This window comes from Leucopleurus acutus (genome assembly GCF_964270905.1).
Source record: "Leucopleurus acutus genome assembly, chromosome: 19".
Lineage (NCBI taxonomy): Eukaryota > Metazoa > Chordata > Mammalia > Artiodactyla > Delphinidae > Leucopleurus > Leucopleurus acutus.
In genome coordinates, this window is record NC_139161.1 from 59702645 (window position 1) to 59718622 (window position 15978).

At 55.6% G+C, this 15978-nt stretch overlaps 1 protein-coding gene across 1 annotated transcript; it reads right to left on the bottom strand.

Annotated features, from left to right (window-relative positions):
• GID4 (GID complex subunit 4 homolog) lies at positions 1–15757 on the bottom strand. The gene is made up of 6 exons (XM_082860148.1): positions 15497–15757; positions 11419–11478; positions 6151–6258; positions 3983–4084; positions 2603–2733; positions 1–278 (listed from the first exon to the last, which is right to left on the bottom strand). Exons 1-6 carry the CDS (start codon positions 15683–15685, stop codon positions 215–217), a joined length of 654 nt encoding a protein of 217 aa, XP_082716274.1. The 5' UTR covers positions 15686–15757; the 3' UTR covers positions 1–214.
• Positions 15758–15978: the final 221 nt, after the last annotated feature.

Here is a 15978-nt window from a genome sequence, read left to right on the forward strand (position 1 = left end):
GAGAGGGAAGAGGAACCGAGGCCGCCCTCCACCTGCCCTCGCCGGTCGGCCGCACGCCTCGGATGCCGTGGGTTGACATTCATGCTTTCTGATGCGAGTCTGCTCGTGAAGAAACAGGAACACACGTTCTCCTGGTTCTGGCAGGTACACAGTTTTCTTGGCAAATTTCTTTTTTGCCAAGTTCAGTTTATCTGGTTGCTGTCCCGGACCGCTGTCACCGGAATTCGTAGATGGGCGCGCTGTGTTCTGGAACATGAGTGAGATTGAGCGACTGATACCTGTGGGGAGGAGAGGAGGGTGGCGGGGGGGGGATCGTCAGAGCATCCTGAAAACCAGCACAGGGTGTGGAACCTGCCCCGCCGGCGCCCGCAGAGCCCATGCCTACATGAAACGCTGGCTCATCTCAGACTCCGTCAGGGGAGCTGAGCTTGGCCTTGTTTCCATTTCTCTGGTTAATCCCCCTGGACTACGCAGAAGACCTGCCGTTTGTGGGCCCTGCTCCAATCCTGAAGCAACGACAGCCTGTCTCAGGAAACGAGAGGCCAAGTCCTCTGGGGGAGGGTGCAGACCAGGCCCTCCAGCCCTCCCCACCGCCCTGCTTCCCTCCGAAGCCGTGCGACCTGCAGAGCAGAGATCCGGAGAGCTTGGGATCGATGACGTCACAGCCACCCCCCCCAACCTTAGCGACTTCATCTTCCTTCTCCCTAGACGCGGCTGCTAGAGCATCCGAGAGCTCTGCGGGGTGTGCGTCCCCGTGACGGGTGCTCCGAGGAGGGAAGCAGATGAAGGATAAACGGGGCGGGACGGTCCCCACTCGGGGATGCTCAGTGTGTCGGCTCCCCCCACCCCATCCACAGAAGAGGGAGGAGCAGCAGAGAAGAGCAGTTTATCTCTTACCCAAAACATCAACAAGAAGGGACGATGGGGGCTTCCCTGGTGGCGCAGTGGTTAAGAATCCGCCTGCCAGTGCAGGGGACACGGGTTCGAGCCCTGGTCCCAGAAGATCCCACATGCCGCAGAGCAGCTAAGCCCGTGCGCCACAACTACTGAGTCCACGTGCCGCAACTACCGAAGCCTGCGCGCCTAGAGCCCGTGCTCCGCAACAATAGAAGCCACCGCAGTGAGAAGCCTGTGCACTGCAACAAAGAGAAGCCCCTGCTCACCCAACTAGAGAAAGTCCGCGCGCAGCAACAAAGACCCAACGCAGCCAAAAAAAAAAAAAAAAGGAAAAGAAAGGACGATGCATTAGCCATCAGAACCCTAACCCTGGGCCTTTGCACCCAGTGGGATGGCTGTAATCCTAAATGTTGGGAAGGACACGGGGAAACGGGAGAAGCGGAACCTTTGCTCATCACTGGTGGGAACGTGAAAAGGTGCGGCTGCTGTGGGAAACAGTTCCCTGAAAAGTGAAATATAGAATACCCCGTGACCCGGCAATCCCACCCCAGCTGTGAGACCAGAGAAACTGAGAGCAGGGACTCAGGCTCTTGCACACCCACGTCCACAGCAGCCGAAAGGTGGGAATGACCCACGTGTCCATCCACTGATGAACAGATAAAGACAAGGTGGTCCATCCACACGATGGGAAATCACTCAGCAATATAAAGACGAAGACCTGACACACAGCGCAACCCGGGGCCCTTCAAAGCCGACGCTCAGACACAGAGGGCACACGGTACGCGGCCCATTTGCATGACACGTCCAACAGGCAAACCTGTACTTAGAGAGCGCAGCTTAGTGGTTGCCTGGGGCTGGAGGGGGCGGGGAGGTGGGGTGACAGCTCAGGGGGGTAGGGTTCCCTCTCGTGCCGATGCAAACGTTCTGAAATTGAGTGCAGTGATGGCTGCACAACCCTGTCGACACGAAAGCCCACTGGACTGTACCCTTCCAGTGAGGAGACTGCACAGCAGGTGAACTGTATCTCCGTAAAGCGGGTATTTTTAAAAGGATAGGAAAAGTTTTAAAAACTCATTTGAAAGCTGAACAGGTGTTGACACCCCAACAACGGCCGCTCCCACAGAGGCCGGGGCTGCATGGAGCCCCGGGCACTCGGCTGTCGCTGGGTAGCCCCACGCAGCGCCCCACAGGAGCCTCCAGAGCGTGCCCAAGTCGCGAGGAAAGAATTTCCACGTTCAGAGAGGAAGCCAGGTATTTCATGGCACCGTCTGCCCTTCAGGGGTAACGGGGCACTCGCAAAAGCTCACGGAGCTACGAGAAGGCCCGCAAAGGTGCCAAACACCTGCCCTCGGGTGGCACGCGGCCGCCACCGGGGCAGAGGCCCAGGGCAGGGCCGACCACGCCCGCAGGCACCGGTCACTGGCCGGCACCAGGTGGGAGCGTGAGCACAAAATTAAAAAGGCCGCTGACAGCCAAGTTCCCGCTGTCCACAGCGGGGTCTGACACTTCAGTTACTGATTAAACTGGGGAGGAATAAATACAAGACCCGCAAGATTGAGACAAACATAGCTGAAAATACTTGCTGCTTGAAAGCGTTTAGCTATGAGTCCCTGTGCCCAGAACTTCATTTTTTCACCTTGTTTACACTGCCCTGTGGACGGAAGCGAGCCCCTCGAGAAATGAGGCCTCGGCGGCCGGTCCTTACCATTCCGAGCTCCTGTGGTAATAGTAACCCTCTATGGAGGCCGCCGACTTCTGGAAACAGATGTAGTAAAAGCCGGCAAAGGAAGCACCGCTGATGTCCTTGATCGTGTGGTCCGGGACCAGGAACTGCTCCTGCACATGGATGGGGATGGAGGGTCAGCGCCGGGGGCTCCGGCCCCCCAGGCCTCCCTGCCCCCTGCAGGGGGCTTGCTAGGCAACTGTGAACCCCCGAGCCACTCGCATGTTCAACATACGAACATGGCCACCACGTGTCGAGGTCACCGGGGTCAGAGCCGAGAGTGGGCGCCGTGGTGCCCACGCCTCGAGAGTACATCACAACTTTCCCACCCCTGAGCCGCGGACTCACGCTTCTGCTGCACCCCAGGAACCGTCGCTAGGCTCCCGGTCACCTTGAGAGCCGAGGGTCACTTCTATGGCCCGGGCCTCACCCCGAGGGCAGGTGGAGCTCGCTCGCCCTGGGGACCCCCCCATCAGCAGCGGTCAGAATGGTGCTGCTCTCCTCAGACCCCGGGCAGAGCCAGCCCCCTGGGGGGTGAGGCCAGGGCCCGCAGGAGGCCTAGACGGCCCACGGGGGAGTCTCCCTGCGTGAGAAACTCTTGGAGACCAAGCAACTCTCCTTCCCTTTCCCCAGTCTCTGAAATTGTAGTTTTTCAAATTAATTTTGAAGTAGAGTCTCACCCGACACTTCCTTTAGCGGGTTGCTTAGCTGGCCGGCTGCGAGGCGGGACTCAGGTTTTCCCCCGGCACCTGCCTGTCTGCCGCCAGTGCCAAGCCCCTGCCCCAGTTCTCACCATAGAAACACAGACCGGGAAGGAGGGTGCTACAGGATTCATCTGCAGGAAAGCTGGCGAGATTTCACCTAAAGCGGCTTTTTCCTACAGCTTGGGGGTGAGGGGCTGGAGGTGGGTGTAGGTTCTCGAAGCGATTTCACACGCTCGCCTGCTGAATTCAGTACCCTGTGGCTCTAACCCAGGAAACACCGGAGGGGGCATCAGAGCCGACCCAGTGAGCCTGGCCCAAAGGGGTTTTCAAGGGCTGGGGGAAAACCCAAATTCTGTCCCCAGCCCCGGGTTTCCTGAGCTGGAGGGACCGGGGGCGCCGTGACGGCCCACAGCCCGGGCGAGGTCACTTAGGGGCGGAGACGATGGGGGTCTCCTGAGTACACAGGACACTTGGGATGACCCAGCCTGCAGGGTCGCCGGAGAGAACAAAGGGAGAGGACACAAGAGCGTGGAGGGTGCCGCCCCAGGCCTGGGTCCCGCCCGGAGCTCTGCCTGCTCCCCACGGAGAGTGAGAATGGGCCTGAGGGGCCTGGGACCCAGGGGCCACACCACAGACCAGCACAGCCGGGCAGCCTTACCTTCCACCTCATGAAGACATAGTCCCCACTCTTCAGCTCTTCGTAATCAAAGTCGTCTGAATTAAACGATTTTGCATACTGATAAAAAGCCAGAAACTTGCCCTGAAAGCCAAAAGCAGAGTGTGAGAATGAGGGACAGAGGAGGTGGCGGGTGTGCTGGGCCGACGCAGTGGTCCCTCCAGGGCGAGGCGGCGGCTGGCGGGCAGGGAGCGTCTGGTCACCCCATGCACTGGGGCCTGGACCCCGGGGCAGACGCCCGGACCCTACGCCTGCCTAGCTAACATGCCAGGAAAGGCCGCTGAGCGGGGATGGATACACCCCCGGGCCTTCTCTCACACCTCACCCCAGACAGACGCAGCCGGACGATGAGGGACGGGGTCTCCGTACATCAACCAACGGGGGCAAAGACTCAGGCTGAACCAGCCTGTAGTGTCGGGGTTGGGGGGAGTTAGTAAAGTGGGGTCCCCTGACAACGCAGTGGCCTGGCGGCTTGGGGCCAGCTAGCTGAGACCAGAAACAAGTAACACTTGGTAACGGCAACAAAGCTGTACCTTTATGATCATGTTTTTGTTAAAAAAAAAAAAAAAGGTCCATATACTCAAAAGAGATTTAGGAAAAGGTCAACCCCTGCTTTAGCTTTAGGTGTTCGGCATTATAGATGTTTTGCTTTTGTTTCCTCCAAATATTTAAAAATAAGTATGTATTAATTCTATAAAAAAAACTCCTGAATAAAAAGTTAAGACAGAGAGGTATTAAGTCATAGAATCTGTCACACAGATATTTTTATTCTAAGTAGATTATGTGTGAGGAATCTTTATCGCGATAATGATAATCACCATAATCTTTTATCCCTTTATCGTAACACCCACTTCAAATCTCATTCAGGAAAACTCGAGGGTCAACTACAGTGTCCTGACCACAGTGTGCAGTAGACATCGTGGCTCCCCAACAGACAGAGGGGCACTCAGAGTCCCTGGGGCCCACGTGGGAGTCTGGGAATCCCACGTGGGGAGAGGGCATCGGGAAACCCTGAGTCCCGCGAAGGCAGCCAGCGCTCCTGGAGGGAAACCATCCACATGCCTGACCTCGCACGCCCAGCAGGCCGGGGCCCAGGGTGGCCTTCCCGGCCCCTCTTTCACTCAAAATAGTTCAACCCAGCCTAGGAAGGCTGGAGTCCGGGTGTCTCCAGCTCTAACGAAAGGCAACGGGAAGTTGGAGTTGCTCTCCAGGTTCTTCACCTGCAGCCAACCAGCCTCAAACTGAGTTTTCATTGGGCCTCAAAGACCTTGCTTTTCGCAGGACCAATTTGAAATGGAAAACAAAGTTGGAAGGAAGACAGGCCGTGTGCTCGCTGGGCTGTGCAGGAGAGGTAGGTGCCAGGCGGGGAGAGCCAGCCAGGGCAGGGCCTGACAGCTCCCAGGGGTGCTCCCCGACAGCGACACCTTCCAGGCTCCCCAACTTCCGGACGCTCGGCCCCGTTCGTACTCTCTTAGAAACACAGGTGGCCATCTATCTCAGCGTCTGCTTGCTACGTTTAAAAGCTCAAGTTTAAATTCAATTGAAACTCAGCATTTGATAGATGTTTCTTTCCTAACTTAAGTATGAGAAAGCGGTTCACCTACAAGGACGCTGACTCAGAGTGTCTGCAGGAGGGGCCCCCCAGGAGACCGTGGGCCCGGAAGCAGGAGAGCGTGTACACAGCCAGGAGTGCTGGTGGGGACAGTGAGCTGCTCTGGAATCTCCACTACTGACACCTCATCCTGGGTGCTTTAGGGGTGAGCGCACTGGACTTCCTCGGTAGGAAACCAAAGTTCATCCTCGCCACAGCCAGCTAAGCCAAAAGGCGCTAGCGACCAGCTGAGAAATGGGTTTTTAAAGACACAAGACGCGCGTGGCCCTGGCGGAAAGGCCCGAGGAGGAGCTCTGAGCTGTCTTGAGGAGCTCATGGCTGCGAGCACACACCCGTGCTTGACAGGTGCGGGCGTTTCCAGGGACGGAGCGGCCCTGAGGTCCTGCTCGTGAGGGGGAACCGCGCCTCCGCCCTGGCCCACCCTAAAGGCAGAGGCCGTTCGCAGGCTTCCCCAGAGCAGAGGCAGCGAGAAAGGAACAGGGGCTGGAGAGGGACGGTGCCACGAGCCCCCGGGGGCCCAGGGCAGAGGGGCACTCACCCAGTGCTTGCGGTCAACATCCTCGTCTGCATCCCACTTCCGGGTTAAGAAAGGGTGCTTTTTGCTGATTATTTCTCCTTCAAAGAAGGTCGTGAGGGTTGGATACTCCTATGGTAAGAACCCAAATGTCAAACACGACGTCAAACAGCAGTTGTAACCTTTCACAAAGGAAGAAACCAACCTCGCTGTAATTTCTCCCCAAAACTTTGCAGAAATGACCGCCACACTGCTGAGCAACCACCCAGCCCAGCGACGCCCGCGGCCGTGGAGGGAGCCTGACGTGAAGGGGCTGGGGGGAGGGGGTCTGTTGGATTCCGGGGCCTTTGCCAGAAGCAGAGAACCCTTCTTTGGCGCACTTGTTAAGTGCTGATGGCTCAGAGAAGATATTTGGACAGGTTATTTCTGAATACAAAGCAGATGGTAACTTGATAGGTTTTACTTTCCAAGGCGAATACCCAGAGAGGCTCCGAAATCGAGCTCCGTCTCCCTCGTGCCGCGGCTCAGCCACTGCTTCTCAGACTGGCTCAGCCTGTCCCTTTTACGCCGACTCTTCAGCTTCGGGGGGTGGGGGGAGGTTGGTAGAATACCTTCATGTATTAGGCATTCGTATAATTCTATCGCACGAGCTAAGACAGCTTATGCGACGGGAAACATTGATAAATCACGTCGGCCCTGGGAAGTCACAACGGCTGCAAAAACAAGTAAGCCGTCATCCTGATTGGGTGCTTGGAATACTCCGGGCAACCTGGCTACTTGTTCCTCTGATAGTAAGGAAGCACTAAAGATTTTGAAAAAATTAATGAAAGAACAAGTCAACATCGTAAAAAAGTGTACCGTTTCTCTGCATTTCTAGAAACCAGCCAACCCACCTGCCAGGTGGCCCCTCAGCACCACCCACCCGTCCGGGTACCTCCCGAGGGTGCGGTGATGACCCGCCGCCTGGCACAGCAAGGGTCACCGCCCTAAAATCCTAGGACCATAGAGGTCCCGCTTTCTTCTCACCCCACGTAAGCCCCTCTCAATCGGCATCAAACTTAACTACCCGTTTAAAATAAATCTGTTCTCATGGCTTTGCCACTTCTCCCGGCTCGCCTGCCACGTGGACCGGGGCTTCCAGAAAGGCCGTGGCTGCTTTACCGCACACATCCAGGCAGCCTGTCCTCGTAGCAGTGAGCTCGAAACACTACAGATTTGCCACCCCCCCCGAAACGCAGCCCTCACCCCAACACTGGTGCTGGGTTCCTCAAACAGATATTTATAGATACAGAGTGAAGAGATTAAAGAGGAGATAAGTTCCTAAGTGGAAACCTGATTTTTTTTTTTTTTGCGGTACGCGGGCCTCTCACTGTTGTGGCCTCTCCCGTTGCGGAGCGCAGGCTCCGGACGCGCAGGCTCAGCGGCCATGGCTCACGGGCCCAGCCGCTCCGCGGCACGTGGGATCCTCCCGGACCGGGGCACGAACCCGCGTCCCCTGCACCGGCAGGTGGACCTCAACCACTGCGCCACCAGGGAAGCCCGGAAACCTGATTTTTAAAGGTATAAACCAATCTCTACTCATCCGTTTTAGGAAGGACTGCTAAGGGAAAAAGTTCTGTGTAAGCTGGCGGCGGACTTGAGGCGCTAAATAAAAAGCTACAGACAGTGTACCGGCTTCCCAAGTTTCCTCAAGACTTCCCTAAAATAGAAGGATAAGTGGCCAAGTCCTCCTATTATAACACAAAGAACATACTTATGTTCAAGTCACGAGTTTTCCTAATAAGTGATTCTGCGCCGACTTCTCTCTCAAATGTTTCAGGCAATCTACCAGGGTGACCACAAGGTACCCACAAACTTCCAAAATTAAATAAAATAAACACCTAATGAATGAGAGTCATGGGCACAGAAGGAACCAAAAAGACAAAGCCTCTCACAGGGCAGGCGAGGACATTCGAGCCCTGACTACAGCTGGCGGGGGAGTCACAAAGGGGGCGGGGGTGGCCAGCACCCCCCGGGGGTGGGCTCCCTGTGCCAGGTCCCACTCCCCTCACTGATTCCAGGCTCGCCTGCCTGGAGGCGGCTCCAGCTTTCCGTGAAGACCTGCCTTCCGGGGGGTCCACGTTTGACTGGCCAGTAAGTCAGCAAGAACTTCTGAAACCAGCAGTAAACGAGCCCCTGGGGCTCCGGACAGTGTGACTGGCTCCCCGGTTCAGCCTCGGGAGCGTCCAGAACTGTCTGGAGAGTGCGTGGCAGGCCTGACCATGACACCCCCAGGCTGGGCTCCCAGGCCAGGTGCCAACCGCCTCCGCCGGGCCTCCCCGGGGACGCCCCTCTCCCCGCGGGTGGCTGGCTCGGGACTGCAAAGAGAATGTTATTTGACACCCATTCTCACAATTCTGGGATTTAACTTCCACAAGGCACACAAACTTCAAAAACCGTACTTATTTGTGAATGTGAGGCAGATGAGAGGCAATTTATCCCCAACGTAACAGTGAATTTTCCCTATTTCCGTACAGACGAGGAAGACCGTGACTATGACCCAAACCGTTCAGTTACATTAAAGCAAATCACATATTTGATTTTTCAACAACTATAAATGGAAAAGCAAACCAAAATGGGTAACTGTGTTTTACAACAGGTGTAAAACCATTCAAAGAATCATCACCCTTTTCTGCATTTTACCAATTATCCACAGTGACCGTGTACTAGATTTGTAACTTAAAAAAATGTCAGACAGTTGTACAATGCTGTGACTATACTGAAAGCCAACAGACTGTACGCTTTTTTTTTTTTTCGGCCGCGTGTTGCGGGATATCAGTTCCCCAACCAGGGATGGAACCCGTGCCCCCTGCAGTGTAAGTGCGGAGCCCTAACCACTGGACTGCCAGGGAGGTCCTAGACTGCACACTGTCAATGGGTGAATGTATGCTATGTGAATTATATCTCAGCAAAGGGACTAAAAAGTTATTAAAAAAGATGAATTCACAGACTCCTGACGCTCGGGCAGGACGAAGGGCCTCAGGAAACACAGCCCTCCTCTAGTAAAAGGCGGCTTCAGGCGGGAAGGGCCGGGCCCAGGGAAGGGCCAAGCCAGCACGCCATCCCCTCAGAGGCGGCTGGCTGTAGGTGGCTCGGGGGTGCTTCCCTTCCTTAGCGCCACCTGCTCCTGGTGGGACGTCCACAGCATTTCCGTACACGGTTTGTGGATTTTTAATCCTACTTAACCATTCGTACAAAGCTTCCTGTGACCATTTGGAATTGGTGTCCACATCCCACGTTACAGATTTTGCTGGTTTCCTTATGAAGTTAAATGTCTATGTCCTGCGCTCAACAAATGTGTTTGGCCACCTAAGAGCTGAGCATATTCTGTTTCCTGTGTGTCTTCTTGGTTTTTTGTTTTTTTTTTTTTTGCGGTACGCGGGCCTCTCACTGCTGTGGCCTCTCCTGTTGCGGAGCACAGGCTCCGGACGCGCAGGCTCAACAGCCATGGCTCATGGGCCCAGCCGCTCCGTGGCACGTGGGATCTTCCCAGACCGGGGCACGAACCCGTGTCCCCTGCATCGGCAGGCGGACTCTCAACCACTGCGCCACCAGGGAAGCCCGCGGGAGCTACTCTTTGTTGCGGTGCGTGGGCTTCTCATGGCGGTGGCTTCTCTTATTGTGGAGCATGGGCTCTAGGCGCAAGGGCTTCAGTAGTTGTGGCTCGCGGGCTCTAGAGCGCAGGCTCAGTAGTTGTGGCGCACAGGCTTAGTTGCTCTGCCGCATGTGGGATCTTCCCGGACCGGAGCACGAACCTGTGTCCCCTGCATTGGCAGGCGGACTCTCAACCACTGCGCCACCAGGGAAGCCCTCCTGTGTGTCTTCTACTAGCACAAACCTCCGGGTGAGAACCCTTCCTTTTGCTGTCATTTTCTACCCCGACTTGATTGGATGTTTTCTAGAGGAGGGAAGAGATACCTTTTTGTCTCAACGACAAATTTCACAGGAGATTCCCAGACTCCCGGTGGGGAAGCAGGAGAACAGGAGGAACGGGGGCGACGCAAACAAGTGTTTCCAGACCGAGGAGGACCAGCCTTGTCAGGTCCCTCGGAGCCTCCCACTCACTGACCCTGCGTCTTCCCCGGGAGACAGAGCAGGCTCCTGGAGCTCTCACCTCGCAGATGAGGAAACTGGAATAGACAGAGGTGACAGTCGTGGGGCCAGCAGAGGCGGCGCGAGGATGCCCGCCAGTGCCGCCGAACGCCGCGGCCCCCAACCCTCGGCCAGGCGGCGCCAGGCCCTCCTGCTGCCCGCTCAGCAGCGGGAAAAGAAAGCACGCTCTCTCTCGCCTACGATATTCCCAGGAGTTCTGAGGTTTAAGGTGGTTCAAAGAAAGGAAACACCTACGTTTCCGACTGCGAAGACCTCAGTCCTTGGAGGAATGATGCTCGCCCAGAGGCTGAAACTGACCCATGACGGTGGCAGCTATGCTCTTACTATGCTTGTTTTCCTCAAAAAGGATTAAAGGGGCTTCCCTGGTGGCACAGTGGTTGAGAATCTGCCTGCCAATGCAAGGAACACGGGTTCGAGCCCTGGTCTGGGAGGATCCCACATGCCGCAGAGCAACTGGGCCCGTGAGCCACAACTACTGAGCCTGCGCGTCCGGAGCCTGTGCTCCGCAACAAGAGAGGCCGCGATAGTGAGAGGCCCGCGCACCGCGATGAAGAGTGGCCCCCAGGCTTCCCTGGTGACACAGTGGTTGGGAGTCCGCCTGCCGATGCAGGGGGCGCGGGTTCGTGCCCTGGTCCGGGAGGATCCCGCGTGCCGCGGAGCAGCTGGGCCCGTGCGCCATGGCCGCTGAGCCTGAGCGTCCGGAGCTCCGCAACGGGAGGGGCCACAGCAGTGAGAGGCCTGCGTACCGCAAAACAAAACAAAACAAAACAAACAAACAAAAATAACAAACAGTGGCCCCCGCTTGCCACAACTAGAGAAAGCCCTCACACAGAAACGAAGACCCAACACAGCAAAAATAAATTAAGTAATAAACTCCTACCCCCAACATCTTCTTTAAAAAAAAAAAAAGGATTAAAGTAAAATCAGTAGCGTTGGGCATATGGTGACCTGTTTATAAACGTCAATGGTCTGTGAGTCTGCGTGCTTTCCAACAGGACACGTCCAAACTGCCTGCTCTACGCTCCCCCTGCAAAACCACACTTAGAAATGGGGCTCCTGAATGAGGCCTGAGGAGTCGAGGTTGCTGGCCCTTCAGCACCGAGGCCCCCTCTGGCTCCTGCCCGTGGGAGGCGCACTTACCTCAGTAAGGCCTTTGATCTTCAGATACCCACAGAGGTACGAGTTCCCCGTGTCCACGTGCTGAAAAGACACACACAGCCTCGTTACCAATGGAGGGTCCAGCAGGAGACAGCAGGGTCACGTCCGGCAGGCAGAGGCCCCTTCGAGGCCAGGGCGGCAGGCGGGTGGGGGGCGAGGGAGCCTGGAGGCCGGCTCGCCCAGTGCAGCCCGGGGCTCACAGGTCCTGTGGCACGCTGAGTGTTCAACATTGAGTGAGGCCTCATTTAAGAAACTAGGAACATTTTGTGGCATTTACCAGATCGGGGGACCCAACTACTTCCAATACACCATGAGTCAAACACCAAGGCAGTGCTTAAAAGCTGCAGTGAACTCAGCCAGCCAGACGAGGTCAGCACCAAAGCAAGAGGGCTTCAACGAAGCTGGGGCGGTCCCACCACCCGGTGTTGGGGACAACGGTCTCCACCCGAAAACCACCACAGCCCTGCAAACGTCCTTACCTGCTGACCTGGGCATCGGACAGCACCGAGCAGCTGATCCGAACTCACAGGGGTCAGTAAAGAAGTTGTGTTAAAGGACACACAGCTCTAACCCAAGGCCTTAAGTTTCAAGGATGCAATTCTCACTGAATTTCAATATAGTTTGGGGTCTCACAGCTGCCAGAAAGGGTATCAGGTGGCAAGGATACTTGCTAATAAGATTAAAAACTGCACTGTAAATTGGCTAACACTTTGCATGGATTACCACCTGCTTAAGAATCAGAATTTCACCCTGGCCTCCATCCAAGCATGTGTCTCTCCCTTTCTGCCCAAATTGATCTTGATGAACTCAAACCCACCACAGCGCAGAGAGCTTCAACCGAACAACGGGCCAGCATCTCAACAAGAAAGATAACAAGGCAAGTGCTCAGCAAGAAGGTCTTGCAGCACAGCTGTGTCCAACAGCTGCTCTTTTTAATATTCCTTCCACAGTGACCTGGCCTTCACTTCACTCTTAGCTTCTTGGATGGCAGAGGAGAAAGAAAGCAATCACAGTGACAAAACAACCACCACAAAAAGAGCAGTCAGAATCTTACAAACGTTTGAGGAACTCTTTAAACTGGAATTTCCAAAAAAAAAAAAAGGCACTCCAGAAGCACATGAAAAGAGGCCCAACATTGTTAGTCGTCCCGGAAGTTCAAATCAAAACCACAATGAGATACCACCTCACACCCACTAGGATGGCTACAATCAAAAAGAGGGACAATAACAAGTGTTGACGAGGATGTGGATAAACTGGAGCCTCAGACGCTGCTGGTGGGAATGCAAAATGATGCAGCCACTTTGGAAATCAGTCTGGCAGTTCCTCAAATGTTAAACAAATAATTACCATATGACCCAGTATTCCACTGGTAGGGAGACATCAGGAGAAAGGAAGACGTATGTCCACATAAGAACTTGTACGTGAATGCTCACAGCAGCGTGTTCATACCAGCCCCAGAGTGGAAAAAAATCCAAACACCCGTGGACGGATCAATGGATAAACAAAATGCTGTAGACCCACACAGGGGACTATTAGGCAACAATAAAAAGTCAGGAAGCACTGACACCTGCTATGATGTGGGTGAACCTTGAAACACTGTGCTCAATGGAAGAAGCTAGACACGAAAGGTCACATTATTGTATGACTCCATTTACACCAAAAGTCCAGAATAAGCAAATCTTAGGTGAAAAAAAAAGGGGTTGCCTAGGGTTGGAGGGGCGTGACAGCTAAGGGTTCTTTTGGGGATGATGAAAACGTTCTAAAATTAGATTGCAGTGACGGTTACACAACTTTGTGACTACATTAAAAAACGACTGAATTGTACACCTTACACGTGCGAATTGTGTTAATAGGTGCATCGTATCTCAGTAAAGCTGTTACGAAAAACAGGAAATAAATGAAGTTACAAAAAGCATAAGTATTCTAAGAAGGCTGAGCCCGAGAACCCAGTCCTGGCTGAAAAACCAGATGATGGAGCTATTCACACGCCACTGACTGTCTCCACGACGGACAAGCTGCTCACCAGTCCGGATACAGGGCAGCATTCCTGGGTGAGACCACTGCCCCCACCAACACTCCAAGGGGCCTCCAGCCACCGGCCAGGTCCTCCACTTGAGCCGCCCTGGGACCTACCAGTCGTGCACCAACTCAATCCCCACTCCCAGCGGTTCACGAGGAAGTTGGCACCTGACAGGAATTCAGAAACAACACACTAAGGAAAGGGAGGGGAGCTGCTGCAGTAACCAAGGCGAACTTCTCTTCTGACACTTGGCTACCCTGCCACTTGTCTCCGACCCCATCCTAAACCATCAAACTCAACAAGGGGCACAAGTTCAAGGTCATTGAAAACATGATCCTCACCAGGGATCTCACTCCTAGAATTCTATGATTAGCTGCAAAAAGTAAAAAGCCCTGTAACTTCCTACTAAACTCTCACATTTGAAGCAAAAGAGAAGGGGGATTACCACATTAGGCATCTCACCATGAAGACTGAAATAACTCAGCCACGGTAGTTTTTTTTTTTTGGCCGCACCTTGCAGCTTGCCGGATCTCAGTTCCCTGACCAGGGACTGAACCTGGACCATGACCATGAAAGCACCGAATCCTAACCACTGGACCGCGAGGGAACTCCTACTATTTTCAATTACAATAAATATCGTGGCTCATGATAGATATTTAAGTTTATAGACCAAAGACACAACACGGAAATGGAGTTCTCCCAATCAAAAGAAATTATCTATTCCTACAAAGCAGTAAGAAAAAAAAGGCTGATGAATGCTCTGCAGTGAGTGGAAAGAAAACACATCCACAACTGTTTTTTGGGTGGGAGAACTACATGCTCAGAAAAGAGGCTGTTTAAGATTTAAAATTATTAAAGGGCAAAGGGCAAGCATAAGGAAAAGACACTTACTACGTTCTGTCCTCACACAAGACCTCAAAGCTTCTGGAAAGCCTTTCAAGAGGACAGATGTTTGGGGGGGCTTCTGGGAACAGCCTAGGAGGTGAGGTATCAGACTAAGGACAAAGGGGCAAAGGGAGGAGGAGGTGGGTCCTGATGCAGGTCTGGGCAGCTAGAGAGAAGGAACAGTTTTCTAGGAGGGAGAGAAAAAGGAGTATCAACCACTGCCAATCTCCTTGGGCTGGGAAGAAATGTCAAGTGTGCTCCCATTTGCATGAGAGGGGTGAGGTGCAGGAAAGGGCCGGGACAGGTGAAGCTGCAGTTCCAAAGCCATTAGGGGCTGGCAGCAGGTTCTCAGAAATCCAGGTCAAATGGGGGGAGGTGGGTGGACACGGGAAGGAAATACAGTATGAGAAATAAAGCAAGTGAGTTACATTTCCCAGTACATGGGTATCAGAGACTGGGAGGAAGCCCTGGCCGTGTCGATCAAAGTTAAGAACACGAAAGAGCCCTGGAGCCCGGAAGGAGGAGAACAGAGGTGTAGGACAGGGAGATCTGGGCAGACAGGCCAGGGAGACCGGGAGTAGCCTGGAAGTGGCCAGAGGGCAGGGGTAGGGAGTACGAGAAGCCTGGGCCAGGAAGAGACTAGGGGTTGGGGGGCTAGGAGGCCAGCTTCTTAACAGACGATGAGGAGCCCACCCAGGATGAGGGCCCGGCCTGGGGGGTGGGGCAGGAATCAGGGTAGGCTGGGCACTCTCAAGCTCAGGGGCTAATGGAGGGAGGGGGCTGAGGAAGTCCCCCAAGGAGGAAACCCCAGGAGAAGGAGGCGGGACCCAGAGCCTGGGCTTCCTGGGACCGAGGAAAACGTATGGGGCAGCAGGCACGTCTCAGGCCTGGGAGGGTCCCGAGTCAGGGGGAACCACTGGAGAGCTCTTCGGGGTCCGAGAAAGGCTAGAAGGAGGGCTGGTCCTGGGGCGACAGGCCACGGGGAGATAGGGCCGGGTCTGAGGCCGCCGGTCCCCGGCTCTGGCCCGCAGAGTTGGGGTGCGCCGGAGTCTCCCGGCAGGCCCGGGCAGGAGGCCCGTCCGCGGCCGCGGTCTCGAGGGGGCGGCGGCGCGGCCCGGCCAGTGGGCGCCGCGAGAGGCCCGGCAGCCGGCTCACCTGCAGCACCACCTCCACGTCGTACGAGTTACCCTTGCTCTTCTGGTGGCCGCGGAACTTAGAGCCGCTGTAGAGCAGGCTGGTGGCCACGCCGGGCTGCTGCGTGTTGATGGGCGGCGGCGGGATGAGCGAGGCGGCGGAGGTGGCCGAGGCACCGGCCGGCGGGGGACACTCGGTGCGGACCGGCATCGCGGGGTCCCCCGGAGCCAGGGCTGGGGGAGGGGGGGGAACCACCGCCGCGCGGGAGCCGAGGAGGGTGGCCGGGGGTAAGGCCGGCGCGCGCGTGGGGCGGGAGGGGTCTACCCGCCGGCCGCCTGCGGTCTGAGCGCTCCGGCCGCCACCGGGACCCCGGGACCTGCGAGCAGGGCCTCCGGGTGCTAAGCGAGCCCCCTCCCCGCCTGCGCTCTAACACACACCCCTTCCGATTGGCTCCGGCGCGCCGGGGGGCGGGAGCAGGCTAGCGCGGCGCTTCTGCCTATTGG